General features: G+C 42.2%; 1 protein-coding gene across 4 annotated transcripts in view; it reads right to left on the bottom strand.

The window, feature by feature from the left end:
* LOC125760454 (uncharacterized) overlaps positions 1–22,415 on the bottom strand; it is a 168,189-nt gene that overhangs the window by 97,282 nt on the left and 48,492 nt on the right. For all 4 annotated transcript variants that reach the window (XM_049420596.1, XM_049420593.1, XM_049420595.1 and 1 more), the window contains exons 3-4: positions 14,482–14,692; positions 10,404–10,525 (exon numbers count right to left, since the gene is read on the bottom strand). In XM_049420596.1, the coding sequence (XP_049276553.1) occupies positions 10,404–10,525; positions 14,482–14,692 (333 nt within the window). The remainder of the gene's footprint in view (positions 1–10,403; positions 10,526–14,481; positions 14,693–22,415) is intronic.

Genomic DNA, 22,415 nt, shown 5'->3' with positions numbered 1-22,415 from the left:
CGACGAAAAAACAAAACCCAAACTAACTGCGCTGCTTTGCTATTCATCAGTAAAGGCTGTATGGAGGAGGCCGTATTTTTCGTACTTTGGTGGAAATAAAATCCACACACACACACACACACGCTCACACACATATACACACAGACAAACAGAAACAACAACAGCAAAGAAAAAACCAAAAAAAAGGTAGCGAGAAAAGTCATGGCTCGTCGTTCTCGTTCGTCGAGAGGTGCGTCCGGTTTCATTTCGTTGGGATAATTTATGTGTTTTAATTAGGCTTCGTGTCGGTGGGTGAATGGAATCGTATCTCCCGCATGTCCTTTCGGGCCCAAAGACGGGGAGGGGTTGAAAAAATGTAAACAGTCTTCCTAAAAGCTAAAACGAAACAAAAACAATGGCATAACGACACGCACCAAGTGAGGAATAAAAATGCAAACTTCAACGGTTTTTATTTCAGAGCTTACCGAACACGTTTTGTTTGGAGATGTTTTATAGATTTTTTAAAATATTCGGACATTTGAAACTGTCAGAATTTTAAATAGCGTTTACATGGTTATCCCATGTCAAGTGTATTTTGTGGCCATTTTTTGGTAATGTCAATTGGATCTAAATTCTTCAACAATTAAATTCTTAGACATCACTTTAGCCAATTGAAAGTTCCAACAACAACAACAAAAAACATCCTCAATCTAACATCACTACACAAACATGTTTATCTGACCAATCCAACGTATCAACTTTGACTGCCTGAGTGTACATTCCGGTTCAATCACGGCACAAGGCACGAATCACGGATTAACCCCGAGTGCTATTCAATTAGGGTCCATATAGTTATATACCTTACCGTTTCCACAACCCAAAAACCTTCTTCCCACACCCCGCTCAAAGATAAACGGACGCGTTAGTGCGTAATCCTTGCGTGCCGAAACCTTGTACTCATCCCACACAATGGGGAATCCCATTTCTGTACCGGTACGACAGCGAAGCGAGATTACTGTAAAGCGTCAATGAATAACGACCATGAAAAAGGCCTACCTCATTAGATGGCAGTACGGAATTGTGGTTTTTGGAATCACTGTGATTATTATCAGCATTTCCAATTATGCTAATTAGATCAATAAATTATTGTCCCATCGAACGGGTATTGCATGAGCGTGTGAGGTGGGTATGCTGTGGTGGTGGTGGTGGTGATGGTGTAATGTAGGAATTCCCCATTACAACTAGGCGTAATCTACAGGTGCTACAGACCGGTAGAGGTACACCAAACACGGTACCAACATTTCGACAAATAATCCACTAGATCCCCAAAACGCTTTTGCAACAGAAGGGAAGGTGATAATTTTGTCCCGTCCGGGGCAACATAATTGGCTTATTGTTGTTGCTGCATTGTGGCCGAATTCCTACCGTTACTTCCCTGCCTTGTGTCCGGGCACAAGGACCGACATAAAAACAACAAAAAAGGTAGCAATTTGGAAATTTATTCCATCATCCACCGGGTGTCGGGGAAGGCAGGGCATCCACGCAAGGGCAAATAACAGCAACCTGGTGTCCAATAATCAATGTCTCGTCCCTCGTTTGCTCTCTATCCTAACCACACTGTAATATTTTCTGCACCCTCATCGTCATTCGGATTGGATTGCTCGATTTCATATCTCCCAACACCCAATTCTCCCAAACGGATGTGTTATCACCTCGTACACAAACTGTCCAGCATAGCCGTACGCCCTCCGGGTACGGAATCCCTGTACAAACAGGGATAAGAAAACTCGAAGGTGTTACCTTTGTGCGTTGATTCACCAAAAATCACTATCCAAATACGCCAACTCAGCACCGAGGAACGAACAATAGCCGTTGAAAGAACGAATGGGGGAACATCGAGGGATGGTGTGTGAAGGGCAGTTCAACAAACGATTCATAATTGGATTGGTGGCCATTCTAGCAGAAAAGTCCTCATACTCGTCAGAATGTTCATTATCGTTTTGTGGAAGATGGTATCGTGGGGCGGTCATTTGTTTTCGCACCCTCCTAGGTCGATTTGCTTTCTTTTGCAGCATAATCGATTGCAGGCGATCGGGAGAATCGATCCGAAGGATGGGGAACAAAAAAACTTTTGTTCGAAGTGTGTATTGGCTACAAAGCTCCAAGATCTACTTCAGATTAATTGAATGAGAGCTCAGTGCCGTGCGGTTGTTGAACAGTGCACCGGGACAGCCTTCCTTGTCACTTTAAAGTATGTCGTTGGGTTTATATCGCTTGAATTCTCTGTATTGTTTCGTGGGGGAAGTTTCATTAAAGGTTATTTTATATCATAAGGATCAACGTATAGTTTAATTTCACAGTACAATTACACTCCAAAATGATTTTACTGATTGTTGTGCGATTGTATTGCTTTTTGGGACAAACTTTTAGTTAAATAAAGCTGAGTCGCTGATATACAATTATAATAGCGGACTGTAAAAATCCCAAATATGTTAATCAAAGACGGAAGAAAAATTATTTATATTTCGAAGTTAGAGAGTCCTTCTTTGCTCGTAATGCATTCACCATTGCAAATGTTCTTTCAAGAGAAAACATTAACAAGAAACAAACAAAAAATTATTTCTTACGTTACGGCTTAAAATCGCAGTTCAAATCAGCTCCGGAGTAGTGATGGTCGAGTGGACCTGAACCTATCGGGTCGGAGCCAGCCATAAGCGAACCACACTGGTTCGGGACGTAAATACAAGTAGGCTCAGTAGGAGCAACGATTCCGGTAGTTGCGAGCCACCATAAGCGACTCCGACCCGTAGATGCAGCGAGTTCGGATCGGACCAGGGTCGAAGTAGATTCAGTAGGTGCAACGTTTCCGGTGCATTCCACTCCATTTTGAGGCATGAAATGAATCATATGACCCATCACTACTCCGGAGTGAATCATTGGGAACCGGCATCGGAACATGAGCATTTTGCAGAGTCGACTACAAATATTTCTAGAAGCGGTCAGAGTTCTGGCCATGATCTAGAATTCAAATTAATTGGTTCAACGATTGTCGAGAAATTCTGGGAATCGATTAGTAAAACATTGGATCGAAAAAACAACGTGAAAATTGGACGCACGTTATTTTAGCAGAGGGATGATTTTACTACCATTCGTTCGTTTCGGTAAATTCGTCATGTGACGGTATTTTTGTTGGAACCTCTTACCAGATTTTTAGAAAACATTACGAATTCCCATTTCTTCGACAAAATACAATAAACAAATAAATTGTTTCGAACATGCTGACAAATATTCTCCGCTATACACTTCACTCTTTTATAACAAACTAACTGAACATTGTGAACTTTTTATGACAACTCCAGCATTATTAACAGGCGGTGACGAACATACAAAGCATGCACATTACGAGACCATGCAACAAATGCATCAACATTACTCAACTTGTTCATGCATTTATTCCGTATCTTCTTTAAAAAAAGATATAATATTCTCCTTGTTTGTGCTAGGAGATGTCGGAAAGATGTTTGGTAAAAGTGTGAGTGCAGAACTGTCGCGAACAGGTAAGAAGGATCGCAACCATTGCACGATGCACATTGTTGTAGAGCAAAATAAAAGAAAATGGAAAAAATACTCGAACAAAACATGAAAATTTCATCCATATACTACGGCGCGTACGGAACCAAGCTGCAAGCCCCGGACGTAGTAGAAACGGATACTTCAGTTGATTTATAGTGTTGGATTGTGTGCTTTGTGTGGCAGGGAAGAAAATTTGTTTGAAAAAAAACCCACTAGCAGGTAGTTCATGATTCAAATTAAATCCACTTTAATATTCTATTTTCGTAAATAATTCACAACGTCTGACACAATTCAATCAAAACAAAATGGTTAATACTGCAAATGCTACAAAAAAAGATTGTATGAAATCTGCGGAACCAAGCAAACAAAAATTCCCTACCCCTCTAAACACACACGCATTAGCATTATCGTGAAATTTTATATTCAATCCGAACAGCCAAACGCGCATAACTTATTACACCATCCTTATTTTCTTATCTTGTACGTTGTTAAAACACTTTACCCCGACATCGTAACGATTTCCTAACTAAGCGAATGGGGGATGTTTAAGGTATCGTTTGGCGCACCTGCAGCACCTCTCAAGGGTAAAAAGTACCATCGAAAAAGCCACGCATAACTTATGATTATTCACTCGAGGTATTGGTACATAACAATCGGGTCGATCAATATGGCAGATCGGTACAATAAATCAATGCAGAACGTGAAGGGGTTATACGTAGCAGTGGCCGCTCAATATGCCCGGCTCTTTTTTGTAAAGTGTCTAACTCACGGAAACACATTATAATCGGATGTTGTTGTTTCCCTTTCTACCACCAATCGCTCGCAATTTAGCATTTACACCATTTTTGGAGGGATAAAAGCAATCATATTCAGCAGGAAAATGTGAATTTCCCCGCTGCGTAAGATATTGTGTGCTGCGGCAAAGACTTTCTTGCCCCAAAACAACCAACACACGTGTGCCTGTTTATTAGTTGCCTGCTCGCATGTTAACCACCACCAAGGCAACATAAAACACGACGGTACCTTAGGGATAAAAAGGTTCGCCTAAAGCATGAATGTAACACATCGAAATAGCGAGTTTTCGCCGCTATTGAATGTGCTCGATGCGCATCATCCTAATGAAATCAAATCGAATTAATATTTATCGATCGTCCTGCACGGATGCTGCAATCAGGCGTCGATCGGTTGCCTTTTTCTACACAATCCGCGACCAAAAAGTATCTTCTTCCAATGCATGGAAAACGCAAGCAAACGCCAAAGCAAAAGAAACATTCAACAACGGTGCCGTTCTGCCAACTGGAAAATACTACTAAGCGACACTTGCCAAGAATGTTCAAACACTTCAGCCGGAGCGCGGAGGATTCACGAGAATGTACGCCGTGGAGGTACGTACAACAGTAGGCAAACCGATGCGAACGGAAGTGTACCTTCGCGTTCCCATGCGATAATGATGATATCAGAGGCGTTTTATCGTTCAATCGTGGTGCCACGCGGGAAATGTCGAGTACCAGCTTCGTGTGTACAGGACGATGCGACGTGCGCATATGACAACGACGTGTGCCGGGAGGATAAAATCATGTCCGCAAAACTGCCGCGATTAGATGACGTGTGTGAAATGGAAGAAACAACCTTGGTGGTAGTTAAGATAAGGGGTGACTGATTGAAGCGGTTTTCTTTCGTTAGCCAAACGTTTGCTTCCTTTTTGGGTGACGTCGCGGCAGTCAATCAATCGATCGGTTTCCTGTGAGTTTCAGGTGTTGTGGAGCGTTATGATGTTACACAGCAGGATAGAAATCCATGTTAGGATAGGTACTTTATAACTATAAACAGTTTGAAAAACTGATTTCAAGGTAAGCGAAAGCCAATTGAAAAATAATTTATTCCACTTTATTCCGTATTTATTATGATCAATCGATATTATTAATTACTGTTTATCAACTAGAAGCTAAAGTTCGTTTTACGTAATTTGAACTTTTCGATTACAGTTAATCATCTTATAAGGATTTTAATCCGTTATCCTTAATCCACATAGGTATAAGGAGATAAATTCACACATTTTTTTATGAAAAGTGAAATATTCAGTTCCATACTGAAATAACGCTCATACTAAGAATATATTCAAAATAGCGCCGAATATCCGGGTACCTTTTATTCAGCTGTCCCATTATCCGTGCAACTCAGAAATGACAGTTCCAAACGCGAAATGACATATTAAGCGCACAGCCGATGAAGGCAAGAAATAAAAGCCTCAATAGTGAATGATACAATTGGCTCTAGTTCGACCAAACAGAAAAAAATGTCCACCTATTACACACTAAACACTAACATTTATCGATAAAAAGAGTTGTGCCTGTTATCCGTGATATTCCCTTTTCCGTCAAGGATCCGATGAGCACGGATAATCGATGTTCCACTCAAATTTGTTTATCAACCTTGTAAAATGGATGTTACAGAAGAAAGCTAAGAAAATGTACTTTTTTGTCTTGAGAGTTGTAAAAAAAATTGTGTTTATGTGAGTGAAATTATTGTTTTGTTTATAGTAGTTCAATAAAATGAGACAAAGCATGTTTCTCATATTTGCCAACCACTCGTAGAGCCTCAGCCTCAGGATAATATTTGCTAGTATTTAAGGCTTTCAACGCCATCGGATTGTCTTCGGTGAGTTTAAAATATTTATTTATTTTCTGTTGCAGAAACTTTTTTCCTTAATAACTTTACAAATTCTTCTTCTTCTTGGCGTAAAGATCTCTGAGGTCATGCCGGCCATATCTGGCTTACGAACCTTTTTTTTCCACGTAGCCAGATAGTCAGTCCTTGCTACGGGGGGACGGTCCGGATAGGATTTGATCTCCGGTCCTGCCATGTGGACCGTCGCCGTTTATCACAAACGCCACCGGGCCGTCCCAAATTACGTTATGCAATTCGAGACCAATTTGATTACTTATACAATCTTGATAAACATAGCCAAGGAGCCAAACTTTATGATCAAATAGTAAACTTTTACATTTTTGAGAAAAAAACAACACCACAGTAGTAATTAATTAGTACTAAACTGGAAAGTTAGTTGATAGTTAGGAAATAAAATAAAACAAATTTCAATTACAGCTGCAAGTTCGCGCATTTTGCTGGAAACTATTTACCCCTGGTTGCATAAACGACAAGCAAAGCAAGACCAACGTTAGACTCTGCATATCAAAAAGCATCCCTACCGTGTCGAGTGACGGGAAAAGTGTTAAATTTCCTACCTCTTTTTTATTTCGCCCCGGCTTTCTCAACCACCCAAACCACCGTCGTCGGCATCCCACCATTACTCCCCCCACACCAATAGTTCATCGTTGATGAGGATGTCACACGACAAGGAAAAGTGCACGGGAAACAATTCGTTCATCATTGCTCATTCAAACAGCGACAAACTTCCTCACACTGCCTCCGTCAGCCGGTCGAACGGGAAGCCGCAAACAATGGTGTGGCGCTTAAGAGGGACTGCCAGCGAGTGCTACACTTTCGATGAGGGCAGCAACTGTATCGTTTGCAGCGTGCCGGCACCAGGCAATGGGGACAATTGCACTAATAATGCACTACCGACCGGGGTCTGCCAAGCCGGATCATCGTCAACGTTTCGCCTGTGGCTCACAGAATTCCCGTTGCGCACATGAAACCCGTTCCAGGGTCAGCGATGGAGCAGCGTGGAGAGGACAGACCAGACAAATTACTTTCAAACTGAAGAATGAAATTAGTTTTTCCAGCGTTCAAGCGCTCAACCGTAACCCGTGAAGTGTGACGGGCAGAACAAAACCACCGGAAAGATTTCTTGTCGCATCCGAAACCGAAACGTTTTGTTGGTGATGGTGGTCCAGTTGGTTCCATTGCCAGATTCGGAAAAGTTGGAAAAGTGCCTTCAGTTAGCAATGGAAAAAATAGACAAAAAAATATATACACCAAGGGCCAAAAATTATTATGCATTTGCATTGAACATGCAGGACAAACCCAGTTCATCGAGAGAGAGAGAGAGAGAGAGAGAGAGAGAGAGAGAGAGAGAGAAAGAGAAGTGCACGAAGCTTCACGTTTTCGTGTGCACAAAACTGAACAACCTGCTACTACGGTTCGTGCAAACAAAAAGCACCCAACATACAAAACCTTGTTTCCAGACTCAAGCTACCAACGGACTGTGTGAGTAAAATAGCTTTACAAGAATTTGACCGCTACAGCCAAATCCAGACGTAACACAAAAAAAGAAACCCTAAAAACCCTCCAAATGGTTGTGTTTTTACAATGGCTGATGGCAAGCGCACAGACTCCATTAAAGCACTACGCCCGGGTCTGGCGAACGGAGCACTAACGCGACCAACACAGCGCTTGCTACAAATACCTACAAACACACATACTCACTGATAAGGATAAAAAAAAACACACACACATTCTCTACAGCTAGGTTCCGGTGGTGTGGGAATTAAACTTGTTGAAAAGCCATTTATTTTTCATTATGAATAAAATTACTGAATTTTCCGCTCCGGGTTGCGGATTGTGCCTGCCGAACGAAACAAATGCCAACGAACACTGACTGGTCGCTCACGGCTAGCGAAAAGCAACGGGGACAAGCTTGTTTTTTTTTTGTGTTCGTTACAGTCCACCGAGAATATGGTCTCAATGTTGACCGCGTTTTCCTTCGCCCACTTTTATGCGAAACCGTTTGTAACAGAATGTGTTGTGATACTCATCCCGCCCAATCCTGGCAGTGGAAGTGAACCGCTGAGATATGAGGAACGGCACCAAATTAAACGCTGTTTGCGCTATTTTTTTGCTGCCCCTCACATAACGCTACTGCCAATCGGACGCACGGTCTCCGGATGCTGGGAGTACATACATTATGCATGTATGCTTTTGGACCGGGCTGAGCATGCAACGATGGCAGGTCGGACAAAACATGGTTGGCATATGCAGTCGCGAAATTAGCAGCAACCGAATGGAAAATGGGGAATGCACTTATGTTTGTGCTATCAATTTTCTACCATTTTTTCGCTCCGATTACATGTGTTCTTTCGCGGGAACATTACGCTCGAAAACAAGCTTTTAGATTTTATTGCATGCTGAAGAATATTCCTAATTACAACAGCAAACTGTTTTTAAGATTGGTTAGGGATGGTCTACAACAGGTATGTTGAAATATTTTGGGCAATCATGAGGTATCCTAGAATACCCCGGCCAGGCCATTGGAGTATTGGATGGGGTAACATTTAAAAACTGTCAATAGATCATGTTTGGTGGTTAACATTAAGATTTGCCGAGGAAGCTGTCGAAATTCCCTCAATAAATTAAATCAAAATATCTTTAGCGCGAAGTAGTATTCAAATTTTAATACTCCTTCTTGGAGAATTGGGAAGTAACAGTAAAGATCCTTTATATCATTCGGTCACTTTTTAACACGCTGATGCTCCTTACATCTTCCGCGCCCTCTGTATTGGATGTCCTCAATATTTGACATAGTGTTGGCAGTAGTGCTGTGCTTAATGAATCTTCTGAATAAAATCATTCATATGAATCTTCAGTGAAGAATCATTTAATTCATGAGTCGACTCCCAACAGATTCATGAATCTTCGAAGATTCTTTGGTCAACAGTCAACCAAATGGTCAACCTGAGTTTTCGAAGACCTTGTTGATTCATGAATCTTTGATGATTCATGAATCTTTGATGATTCATGAATCTTTGATGATTCATGAATCTTCGAGGATTTATGAGTTTTTGAGGATTCATGAATCTGCGAAGACTCATGAATCTTTGACATACAGATTCAGAACCATTGATTCAGTTCAAAGATTCATTCAGATTTATGAATCTGAATCAGATTTACCCAACACTAGTTGACAGTATAAAAAATTACATTCATATACTTATTTCAAGGATGGGTCATGCGACTGATTGGACAGTCGTACAGATTGGATAATAGTCGATTATTGGACTCAATGTCCGTCCGTTGATGTAGTGAGCTTGACTCTATGTCGTTTATACAATGTAAGAGACTACGACTCAACGAGATTTGATCAAAATAGAGTGCATATTAGGTGCAACGAGTTCAGCAGGTCCGTGCCGAACTTCCAGCACCAAGGAATTGGCTTTATCTACCGGATTTATTGAACCTACTGAACCTACTTGGACTTGGTTTTCTTCGCGGATAGTTCCAGCATTCGACTCGCACATCACTACCCCATAGTAGAGATCTAACTATCTGGCTAATTATATCAAAATTTGAGTTCTTTTTTTGATGGAATCCCTCCATATACAATTATACCAAAATTTGAATTCTTTTTTTAATGGAATCCCTCCATATACAAAACTGACCGTTCCGAATTTCATAAAACACACAGACAGAGAGCTACGTTGTAAGTATGTGCAGATGGAAAGAGATTTTCTTTTGCTACTAGTCCAACAAGCGGATATTTTCTTCATATCATACATAATGGCCACAACGTACCAGCGTATGATGTAGAGCATGGATGTGCATTATTCATAGCACAAGAGTAGAATTTTTTGTGGGTGGATTTTTTTCCAAACATGAATCTTCCTAGCGATGAGATCGTTGAAATTTGAACCTCCAAAAAAAGAAAGCGAACAAAGTGATAAAAAAGTACTTTCCTTCGAAGCATTTGCACAACTTCTCACATGAAGAACTCATTACGAGTTGTTCTTTTTTTTTGGATACTTGTTCATTTGTTCCTGAAGCCTGAAAGCTTTTCCCTTTTTTATAACATTGCTCTGAAACGGTTTCGTAGTCGATCGGAGTGATGGGCGATGGAGTTAGCACTTGTCTGAAGCAGATTTACTCGGAGGTTAGCCTCCTCAAAAAAAACCTACCTTCAACTGTGCCGGTGTAGATGCGCGATAGATCGTAGTCCATCGGGCCCTCGGTGTTCTCGATCTGGACATCACGGGAAAATACTGAACGCGGGTCTTCTCGCAATATCAGCCGGAACTCGCTGAAAAAGAAAACAAATAAACGAAGCATACATAGTTAGTTGCGTTCCACCAAAAAAAAGTGACAAAGTGTGATACTAATCTACAGCTTCGCAAATCTACAGCTCGTGTTGCGGCTGCGTGGTGACGCTGGAAACTTTCCACATCTAAACTTAACCCAAAACTCTAATACTACGCGCCCTGCCTGCCAGGAAACGGTGTTGGTTTGTTTTAACTTATTACAACGAACACTTTGCTTCGTATCGCGACTTTGCATCGTGTAAGTGGGATTGCCTTGGTTTTCTAGTTTGGTTTTTTTCTTGTTCAGTTCATTTTATGGAAGAAAAATATGCTTGCAGGAAAGTCCTGACCAAACCCTAAATGCCCCTTAACTCTCTGCAGGGGCGCTCCAATGTCTAAAATGTAGGCGAAAAAATATATAAAATAAACACTAAAGTTTTGCCCATGTTCCAGCGGGAAGTACAGGTTATAACAGTTTCGCTGGGAAAAGTTTTTCTACTACACTCCCTCCCAACCTTCCGAGGGCGAAGGGTGGATAGATTTGCTCCTTTGCGTTAGGCACTATTTTAGCCGGCACTTGATTCCTTCGCTTTCCTACCAAACTAGTGCCCAAATGTCGTTGTACATGTACATCACTGCTAGCGGTGGTAAACCCACTGTGCCGGAAACGGCCGGACGAACTCGCCTTTTTACGACCATTTTCAGATACCTCCACAATCTCTCGCTCCGAGTGTTTGCGTGTGTATGTGTGTGTGTGTATGTTCCTCTGATTACCCTTTCCACCCTTCATTCCCTTATCTCTCCTATCCTCACCCTGCCAAACACCAACTTATGTCGCCGGGAAACTTTCCTTCCAAGTCCGAAAATCAAACTTTTCCGGCACGCTGTAAAATAGGACAAAATGAGCTTATCAGTGCCCAGCTGCTGCCAGGCGGTTTGTTGCGAACATTTCCTACCGAGTGGTATGCGGCAAGCCTACACAAAAACCCAAAAAGAATGTGAAAACTTTTCCTCTCACCACAAAAACACTTACGCCTCACGGTGAATAACGGGTAGCCGGTAGCGTAACGAACGACATTATTGGTGTCGTGCAAAATTAATCACACCAAAACTAGGATCACCGAAGGTTTCGGATTCTTCGATGGAAAGGAACCATATGGTGGACAAGGTTTTTTTGGGGTTTTAACCAATCATGTGTGGGCAAAGTGGGCTGTAAAGTTCAATGCATGTTGACATCCATCGAAGATGAGAAGCGTTCATGTGTGGAATGGGAAATCTTTTTCCAAAACAAAACCTTACTATCTACGATACAAGACAGACTGTCCGAGAGATGATAACCCTGGCGTAACTCTGTCGTTACCATCGCCTGTATACAACATTATATCGTTAGATCACTACTTTGTCCACATCTCATTCCGCACCAGTGTAGTTTACTCACCCAACTATTGGACTGTCTGCATTTTCCTTGCGTTGGCTAACGGCAGCTAATCAGTACGGTGTAGCAACAATGTGCTTCGACCAGAACTTTGTGTGACACAAAACACATGTACACAATCTCTTGGCCTTCCGATATGTTGCGGCAGTTGCAACCGTCTCTCGACTGCAGAACGATTCCAACTGAACGGCTTTAATGAAAATGAGTTTCACGTTCAGGACGGCTCGTTCCCGAATGACGTCGGTGTATTGGAGAAGTATGCGCCCCCCAGGAAGGCTGCAGATGAACAGACCAGACCAGTCGGTAAACAGCATAGAGTGCAACATCTGCTATGGTTCTACATACACGAGTTTGAGACAAGTGCACACGGTTGGTCAAAAATGTTCCTCATTTGGATTGCGAATTTTACTTCTACCCAGTTGCTGTCGATTGGTTGCCTCATACGGATTCATCCGTGTTTTTCACCGTTCCAACATGACTCCAAAGGACGACAACATCGTTCGTAGACCGGAAACTTTTCGTCATGGTCAAAGCCAGCTCGTGGACGTGGTTTTGGGCAACTAAGCAAAAGCATGCATTCAAAAAAAGGCACACGAAAAACCATCGGAACAACATTGCACCAGCAGCGGGTTGAGTAATGGTTGCAACTGATTGGACGCTGCTGCCGGCGGTTCTGTTCGGAACTCCAGTACGGGAGTGAATGTGAAATTGTTTTAATACAAATGCATGCAACTAATGACACAATTTGTTTCGATGGAAAACCTGACCGGTGGGTTTTACCATCCACTGTACATCGGTCAATCGGTGACACATTCAATCGAAATGTTGTATTTGTTCCTTTCGAAACATAGATGCGATGTTTGGTTTGTGTACGATTGGCAAAAGACGAGAAAAAGGGAAGAATATTTGTTTTTGGTATCAATTGATAAACAAGTTTCACTTCATTTACGCTATAAGGTTGGAGAGAGCATGAAAACACAGAAAAGATTGCGTTTGTTTGAAAATATTTTTAAAAATACTTCTCCTCTCCAATTTAATTATATTTTTACGATGGCTCTTTAAAACACTTTTTTATATATTCATTTCTAAATACTAAGCGCAAGAACCACATCGCAGTCATAGCCTGCTATACGGTCTCCAAACATCTTAAGGTACCGTCTTGAATCCATTATCCATTTCAGTTTGGGCCTATCACGCCTCCTCTGCCCATGTGGACGACCTAAAAGGACTTTACGAGCTGAGTCGTCCGGTGTCATTCGAATGACCAGCCTCCCGGAGTCTGGTGAGTCTAATTCACTGTACGATAGTGAGTTCATTTCCTCCATTGTCCTTCCACACATATGAGGCCAAAAATCCTTAGGAGCATCTTGCTCTCAAACGTGGCCAAGAGGATTTCGTAAATTTTGGACAGATTCCATGTCTCAAAGTACTGAGTACGTATGTGAGTACTGGAACTATAAAATCCTAGCTTCAGGTCGCGACAGGTGTTCTTAGCGGAAAAGTTTCCTCAGATGGGTTTGTCAGCCAGCAACTAGATATATCCTCAGACGGGTTTGTCAGCCAGCAACTAGATATATCCCAGCAATACGGCCAGGCCGTTCTTTATGAATAAAAAAAAAACTACATATATCCTGGCATATCACAACATCAATGCAGTTGTCGATGTTGGGACTACTTCAACAGTGCAATTTGGGACTACTTCAACAGTGCAGATGACGATCCCTTTTTTCTGCTATGCTGTGCCGGCAGCGTATGCCAGGATCTGGACAATAGTGATGGGAACTCCGGACTGGATTCATGAATCCACTCCGACTCCGACGTATAAAAATCGGAGTATACTCCGAAGTAATTACTTCGGATTAATCCGGATTTAGCTCCGGAGTAACTCCGGAATGTTTCGGAGTCGGATTACTCCGGGGAAAAAAAACCCATCACAATTCACAGACTCGGCACACCATTTTGTTGGATCACCCTGTAAAGGAGACAACCGTTCACACGCAACGCACGAAACGGGGCTGAATCAAAAGCCCCGCAAAGTATGCAATGCGCTGAGCGCGAAGAGTTTCACCGAACCTTTCAGTGCAACCGTCGTTTTTACAACAACAACAACGAAATTTGAAACTCTCGCCGAAATTTGAATTTTTCAAGCGGTGAGCCGTTAAAAAAAAATGCGCATTTTGTCTGTGCGGGGGAATTTTTTAATTTTGAGCCCTGCTACTGGTACAGCAAGTGAGTATTCCAGTAGCGAATGGACGTTGGGATGTTACAGGGATCATGCGAGATGTAGGTAGGCTCCCTTGTAATATTTCCTGTTTTATTTCTTGAACTGCGCCATTGCTGAATCGTGATACTCCATCCTCAACTACCCGTAGAGCAAGTATCCCGTAAGGCTTGTCTAATAATTTAATGTCTTGTCTCATAACGCACAAAATTTTCTTCCAATCGAATCATCATGTAGCATTTCTTTTGCTCTCCTTACACGAACGATGTTTTTAACTAATCCGCACAGTTTCTCTAGCTTACCGATCATGAGCCCGGAAGTTCAACCGCACCACATTGGCTGGTCCGTACGCGGCGGAACCATGCTCGTAGTTGATGCTCCGGCGACGCCTCCGATGCTGTTCGTGATGCTGGTGGGCTACATCTAGCAAACCGCGATCGAACCGGGCCGGTTCCCAGTACCGAATGAACGGGTTGATCGCCGAGTCGGCTCCTCCAGATGCCAAGGATGGTACTGTGAAGAGAGAGAGGGAGGAGAAAAACACAATGTAACACATTTGTAAAACGGACTGAATGTATGAATAATACGGTAGCATAAAAACAGAAAACATACAATTCCGGTAGTCCCGCGGCGGACGCTGTATGGCCGGAAGGTAATTACGCTACGCTTGGACGTTAGCGAACATTTACGTACGGGCGAAACGAACGCGACCAAAATTCGAAATCAACCACAAGCAATAACTCCAAACCCACTGGCAATGCCTGAAGAAATTCTGCCCTACCCTGCTTTCACTCTGTCCCTGCACTCATATGCATCATAATTAACTCTCTTCCCATCCACACGGCGGTTTTTGTTGTGTTGCCCCGTGTTGCAACAAAATCGAACCGAATCCAAAGGAGGGATACAGCTCGCGCTCCCGCCTCCCCCGGGGGGCAAGCATAAATTTTAATCCACCAGACACAATTACAGGATATGCATCGCGATAAGCTGCACGCAGTCGCAGACAAACGTTACATCCGCTGGAAGGCGAACATGCGAACAACATGAACAACAACACCGGAACATTGGGGAGCACAGGGCATGTAGATGAAAATTCGATAAGCAGCATAATTCATGCGTGGTGTTCCGGGTCCCTGGTTTGGTGTCGCGTTCAATTATTGAGCGTACATGAACAATGGTAAGTATTAAATCACTACGTATTCCCTTAAAAATGCATAATTACCTCACACGAACGATTCGGAGTATTTTCGGATTCTTCACGAAACAAACTCAGAAACGATCGCACTCCGGATTGGGATAAAATGAAATCAATCTAGTCAATATTGATCCGACATATCAGAACTAAACTTTAGGGCGCATCATGTTGCGCTGATCCGATCTCGCTCGTCTTGAGGACACAATTAACCTAATTAATATCATCCCGTGCAGCTGATCAGGATAACTATTTCTACTGCTTTGCCGAACTTCTCTCGTTACGGACTACCACTCGGGCAATGATACGAATGAATAGGCATCGTTGAATATTGCACCCTTCCCTTTTCATCACACCATCGCACCATCACACCATCTGCAAAAGCTCCCACACACCGTGAACAAACAGATTCTAAAGATTCCAAATATGCTGAATACATCATCCCATTATGCTCGTGTTTGCTGCCGGCAACATCCCCCCGAAAGCACGATGTAAATTCAATTTCGTAACAGCGCGCGGTTCCGTTTCAGAATACACTCCATTCGACATCTTGCCAATTTCGAATCTACCACGCTCAGGAACATGGGACGGCTAGAGCGTAGCAGTGTAAACGAAATCCTGTCTGAATGAAATTACATTACGCAGCCACCTACGTTCGCGATCGCTCGGAACTGCTGCCTGGAATATGGGTATTGTCCGGATCATAATACAAATACCCGGTGCCGCTTCATACGCTAACCAACCTCAAACAGATCGGAGTGTCGAATATTTCGCACGAGTTGCTAGGGAAGTAAACCTATCTGGTTGAAATTCCAGGAATTCACATGGAAGAATAGGTAACTCTCGATTTACCAGGCAGGGCAATTAATTGATTGACTGATTCGTATACTTCATCATAATGGGCGCTTGTGATGGAATTACTAAACAACAAGCAAGTTGATTAGATACTATAGCATCTTACAAACGTCCAAAAAGGCGGGTCAATGTAATATCCGCATTGTAAAATCTGTGGAATATTTGGGCGACCCGGTGGTGTATGTGATAAACGTCGCCGGTCCACACGATAGGACCCTGCATCAAATCTCATCCCGGCAAGATCCGTAGCAAGGACTGACTATCCGGCTACGGGGTAAAATAAATCTTACTCCGGCCTGGTCGTTCCTAACAGGAAAAAACTTGTGGAATTTTAAACTGAGAATATTATGAGAATGAAAATATTTTCAATGTTTTTTTTTTTGTAATAATTTAATAATAAGTATCTTCTTCTTCTTCTTCTTCTTCTTTTTCTTGGCTTAACGGCCTTACAGGTCACGCCGGCCATTTCTGGATTACTAGATTTATTTTTACCACGTAGCCGGATAGTCAGTCCTTGCTACGGGGGACGGTCCGGATGGGATTTGAACCCGGTTTGGTCGTGTGGACTGGCGCCGTTTATCACATTCACCAACGGCCCGTTCCCTAATAAGTATCATTAAAAGTTAATAAAAATGAAGCAACATGTAATCCTTTTGGAGCTTATTCTTTTTGATTACTTGAATTTTGAACATTTTGAACATTACAAAACGCAACATAAACGACCAAAATCTGAAACTATTATCAGGGTTATAATATGCTTCAGTTTGATAAATAACAATTTAAAAAAGGGGTATTTTGTCTATTATGATTGCATACCCCAAGATATAATCGGATAATGAACCCTTTAAACACTCAAACCAGTAATAAATTCTCCAACGCTGGTTTTGTCACTATAAATACCAGCAAACACGAAACGTCTGTCGGTCAGGTTTATCTGTACCAGAACCGGTACAAATCTTTGAGGTGGTATAAAGCTAATGCGCCCAGTTTGGTTAGGGAACCGCTTTTGACTGCGTTCACTTTCGCGTCAATCACCTAAAGAAGGAAAGCTTAATAAGAGCAGCCACGCTATACTAAAACCTCATAGTGCTGGTTGCTAGGAGCGAAAGTGAACATAATGGTCACGTGGTAATATGTGTATTAGAAACTTTTCCCATAAATATCGTCATTTCAATGGTAATAAATTTTTAATAAATATGCAGACTCCTACAACCATCAAATATTCGAGATTTTAAATATAAAAAGAGACAAGTTTGAGCTGAGTACATATTGCATATATCGTATCGCGATGAGGAGTAGCGAGAAACCTCATGAATACCTGGAACAGCTTACGTCGACACCGTTTCAGGTTCGTTCCTATGTTATAAACCCGGAAGCGGACATCATCATTTAAATGCAGATAGAGAGATAGATGTACGGGAAAAACTATTAGCTGCTTTAGAATACAGGAGTGTGATGAACATACATTCCACATGGTACAAGGTGACAGGACAGGGCCATATACAATATTGAGAACGGTAATCTGAACTGAATATAGCTCTCTATCATCAATTGAAGCGCAAGGTTCACACCACCCAATAACTAATGTCCATCTGTACATAAATACACTCGCGCATATGAGTTTGTGCACAACATTATCCGCAAATATCCTCCATCGTCGAGCAGAAGCATTAATGTCCATTCGTACGCTTCCACACTCATGGACGGAACCATTGAACGAGGAAGACTCAGCAATGTCCACCGGTGTGCGGCCATCATTCTCGTCATCACCGTCAGTATTATTGTTACCTCGACTACACCTAATCGTAACATTTTGTGGCAAGAACGGTCTGGGCGAATGTCAGGTTCACAACCTTCACCTGCTTCGATTGTCCTTGCTGCTGTACCTTCCCCACCATTAGAGTTTCTCACACAACAGGAATGACGCGTGTCGACGGATAAAGCTTTACAAAGCAACCGAGCACAACATGATGTCATTCGATGGCAACAGATGAGGTGAGTTAATGGACAGGGCAAAGAAGATGAAATGAACAGAATAGAAAAAAAAGTCGTCTTGTGTCTTGTGTGTAAATTCGTTCCGAATGTCGAATCCTCCAAGTTCAAGGTGGACTTCCCGAGCAGACACAAAGACAAGCGGCACCAATGTCCGATATATTGATGCCTCGGAAGTACGTACAATCGATACGCATTAATTTGTTACTTCCTTGTTGAGATAGTCGCTGGACGTGACAGCGAAGAGAGTAATTAAAGTACGCTTTTCAAGAGCATTCTTCAAACAAAGGGACATATTCTTGTGCAAGATGGAACTAATTATTATTAAAGCCAATCCCTTACACAATATGATCCTTATACGAAGTGACAGAAAACCCGCACAACACTGTAAAACTGTGGAGATGAAATACAAACCAATTCGCGATCAAAACAACAGTGTTGGTCAAGGTCACTCTCGGACAAGGTAATCACCAACAGTGCCATTGTACATTTCGACTCACCAAACTTGGCATGGATGGATGAAAACCGTTGGCGTACTATAGCTGCAGATGGAAATTTGGCCAAACCGCGTCAATCAGCGGTGTCCAAACATGTACCAGTGACCGCCTTCTGTGCATTCATCAACACTGATCTGGTCTGGTCACGCTCTACTTACGCACGTTAGGCGGTTGGTATGCGCTCGAAGTTACACCGAGCATTACCAAATCTCAGCGTTCGATTGTGCGGCGGATACGCAGATAGCACGTGCAACGATTAATGCACATTACACAGCAGCATCACTGTAAGCTTTTCCCTTTTTATTTCGCCCCCCAAAAAGCCCCGTGTGGAAGGAAACAGAGGGGTTACAATAGATACAAGACACGATAAGTGTTTCGCGAGGCGTCGTACTGTGAAGTAGTGCCGAGCTTGGAACGTTAGTGCCAGTCACCCACAAAACTCGATTCGCACACAAGAGCACGTCCAATTAAACCGATAATGAGCCCACGTTATCTGGCCGGGTTTTATTTGTAGCGTGGTGGGGCGAGCTTTCGCTTTCTCCCGCCACTTTTATAGACACGACCCAAAGACAGATGCTCCAATCCGGGGCCGGGATCTTTTGTTGAAATCTCTTTCTCGCATCCATCGTTGGGCATTATGTTCGATTGTTTCACCGTTGACAAAAGAGGTGAAAACGGTGCTTAGCAGTTTGCTGCCTAAAACCTCTTACCGAAAGCGAAAGCGAACCGTGCCGTAGACGGGGGCCCCCACTAAGCGGCCCGAACAAAAACCGTTCGTTCGATAAGATACCAAAACAAGGGTACGCTCTTTACCCGAAACCGATAATGCGCCACAACACAGCAGAGGCAGGGCTGCTGGTGGGTTTTGGGGCAGACAAAAAGCTTCATTTGCCTCCCGAAACGTCGGATGGTTTTTGGTTGGCTTCTGACGCTTTTGTTCGTGCAAAACGGATAGATGGAACGATGGCTTCAATCAAATGCACCACCCAAGAAGTACCCTTCAGGGTCTTGTGTCTTGGTAAAATTAATTGCTCGATAATTACAACCCACCATGATCAGCCAAATCGGAAGAAAAGCGAAGGGAAGGAGAGAGAAAGTACAGTCGCAAATCTTTATTCACGCTCGTTGACGCTTGAACTTTATCATCTTCGTGTCGCTATCGACTGTGCCGAATCACGCAAGGATAAGTATGCCAAACGTTGCAATTCCATTCGCCAGTTTCGCTTCCTAATTCTTCGATCCGGACGTGCAGCGAATTTCTCTTCTTTTTTTTCTTCTCTCTCCCCAAGAAATGAAAGGAACCTCTTATCGAGCTCCAGATTATTTCGCGTTACTTCAGCAAAAAAAATAATGCGCAAACAAATCGTCCAACCGTTGAGCGACTACCACTCGACTACTCGAGCAAAGGAGCATGTAAATCATGAGAAGAAAAAAAAAGCAATCTCCCATCGTCAGGCTCACATATGTGGAGCACCGCATCAACCCATCAACGTCAAGCGAAAATGGATGCTTGCGCTCCTGTGCGACTATGAATCACACACGCTGGTCGAGATCCGACTGCTGTATCGCGCTTTTGCCCATTTGTCCTTGATGTGTCCTCGGCTGTGATTTCTTCTCCCGCTTGTCATGGTGCTGTTGCCCCATCGCTACCAATTGTTTCCCATTTAGACAGTTGATCGAAAATAAATCTAACGCTTTTGTTTTATTATCATGAGCGGCACTTACTATGCAACACAGCAGCGGAACTGTGGGTTTAGCGAGCAAAGACAAATGGTAATCTGCTATGCGAACGCACACTCGAACGATCGATTTATTTTGACAGCGATAATAATAAGACAATGCCACCGCAGGGAAGGAATTGTGCAAAGAGTTATTCGGTGAAGTGAAAATGGTTGAATGAGAATATTTCTTGTGTCTTCTGATACTTTTTTTTCGAAGAACATTAAAGTGTTATTAAAGTACATTAAAGTATTGTGGGCGGTGGCGTATGTGTTGCATGTCGCGCAGGTCTTTACATGCCAGAAGTGGGTGTTAAATCACATCCCACGTACGCAAGACTGACTATCCTGCTACGGGGAAATTAAATCCTATCGTTGAAGTCGCAAAGCAAGACCTCTCTTGAGGATGTGGTGCTACATCAGAAGCAGAAATAATTATTAATTATGATAGTAATGAGGTTTCATCATTTTTTTTCCAAAAAATTAGGAGTAATGTGGTCGAAGTGTATTGTATATTCTTTGAGACAAATAATAAATACACGAATTTTATAATAGTTGGAAAAGCACAATTCATGCATTACGCTAGATTTTACATGCAAACACATTTGAATAAATATATTTTTATCATATATGTTATAGCTTACATAAATGACATAAAATGATCATGATTTTGGATGACATAAAAAGCTTACAAATAAATTTTAAAATGCATAATAAAAAAAATAATAATAAATAAAAATAAAATGCATAATAAAAAAATAAATAAAAAAGCTTACAAAATTAAACCTTTCAACCCTTCAAATTTCTAAATTAGATTCAGTAAACAATTCCCACGGAAATAGACAAAATAAACCAAAATTGTGCTGGTATACAATTGAAACTTTCCCCAAAAGCTCAAACCGCAATGGTGATTGTGTTAGAACAATGAAAGCAAATCATGCTAAACAGAATTTTATCGAAATACAACAGTAAAAAACATTAATTTGCAAAAAACAAAAACCATATAGCTGTCGAATGAAAATTTTCGACAGTAAATGCTTATTGTGTTGCATGAAAGCGCCTCGCGTAACCTTTGCATGAACTGTTTCATTATTCTATCATTGAAAACAAACTCGCTTTGAAATACTTTTTTTTCTAAATTTTGAAATGATTTGATTTCTCTTGCGAAAAAAAAACACTCCACACACTTTTCTGCAGCACCCAACCTCGCGACAAGAGTACCAATCAACCTCAAAATTCACCAACATTCGGTCATTTCGCCGGATATACGTCAAATGGTGTGATTTTTAATTTATTGCACAGCTCAACAATCACCAATCACCGGCGTTGCCCAGCATATACCACCGAAGGCGTAACATTTTTAACCGGCAGGCAACAATGCATAAACTTGAAACAGCAGGCAGGGCCCAGCGGTTGGGCTTTACAACGCCAAATGTCGGACTGGCCATACTGCAACAACGACGCCATTGACACTCGAGTACCCCCGACGGTGCAAACCCCCCCTTTAACGTGCGCTGACGGGTGTTAATAATTAAAATCATCAATTAACCCGATTCCCTGCACTTCCGGAAGCCAAAAAGTGAGGGAAGGATTGGCTCGACATAAAACATTCACGTGCAAATAATGTTTCTACCGGTGGCCAAGTACATAAACATACCAATTCGACACCACCGGCGGAAGAGGAGAAGGTGAGGGGGGGAGAGAGAGAGAGAGAGAGAGAGGGAATTTGCATTATTCTAGGTGTGGACAATCGCATGTGTGTCGGTGCGTGTGTGTGTGCTATGACGACAAAGCGGCTTTTAATGAAATGTTGCTACACGCGCGATGAAGCGCAGATCCGGTGCAGGCTTGATCTCACACTTCCAAACCGGATTCATAATGCTGAAATCGTTGAATAAATTATTTAAACACAATTTCCTACCTGCGCACGATTTCCGTGTGTTCAATGTGAAATTTGCGTAATTTAAAAAATATATATACTA

Source organism: Anopheles funestus, chromosome 2RL (assembly GCF_943734845.2).
Source record: "Anopheles funestus chromosome 2RL, idAnoFuneDA-416_04, whole genome shotgun sequence".
Lineage (NCBI taxonomy): Eukaryota > Metazoa > Arthropoda > Insecta > Diptera > Culicidae > Anopheles > Anopheles funestus.
Note: the sequence above shows the minus strand (reverse complement) of the source record. Positions and strands in the feature narration are given on the sequence as shown.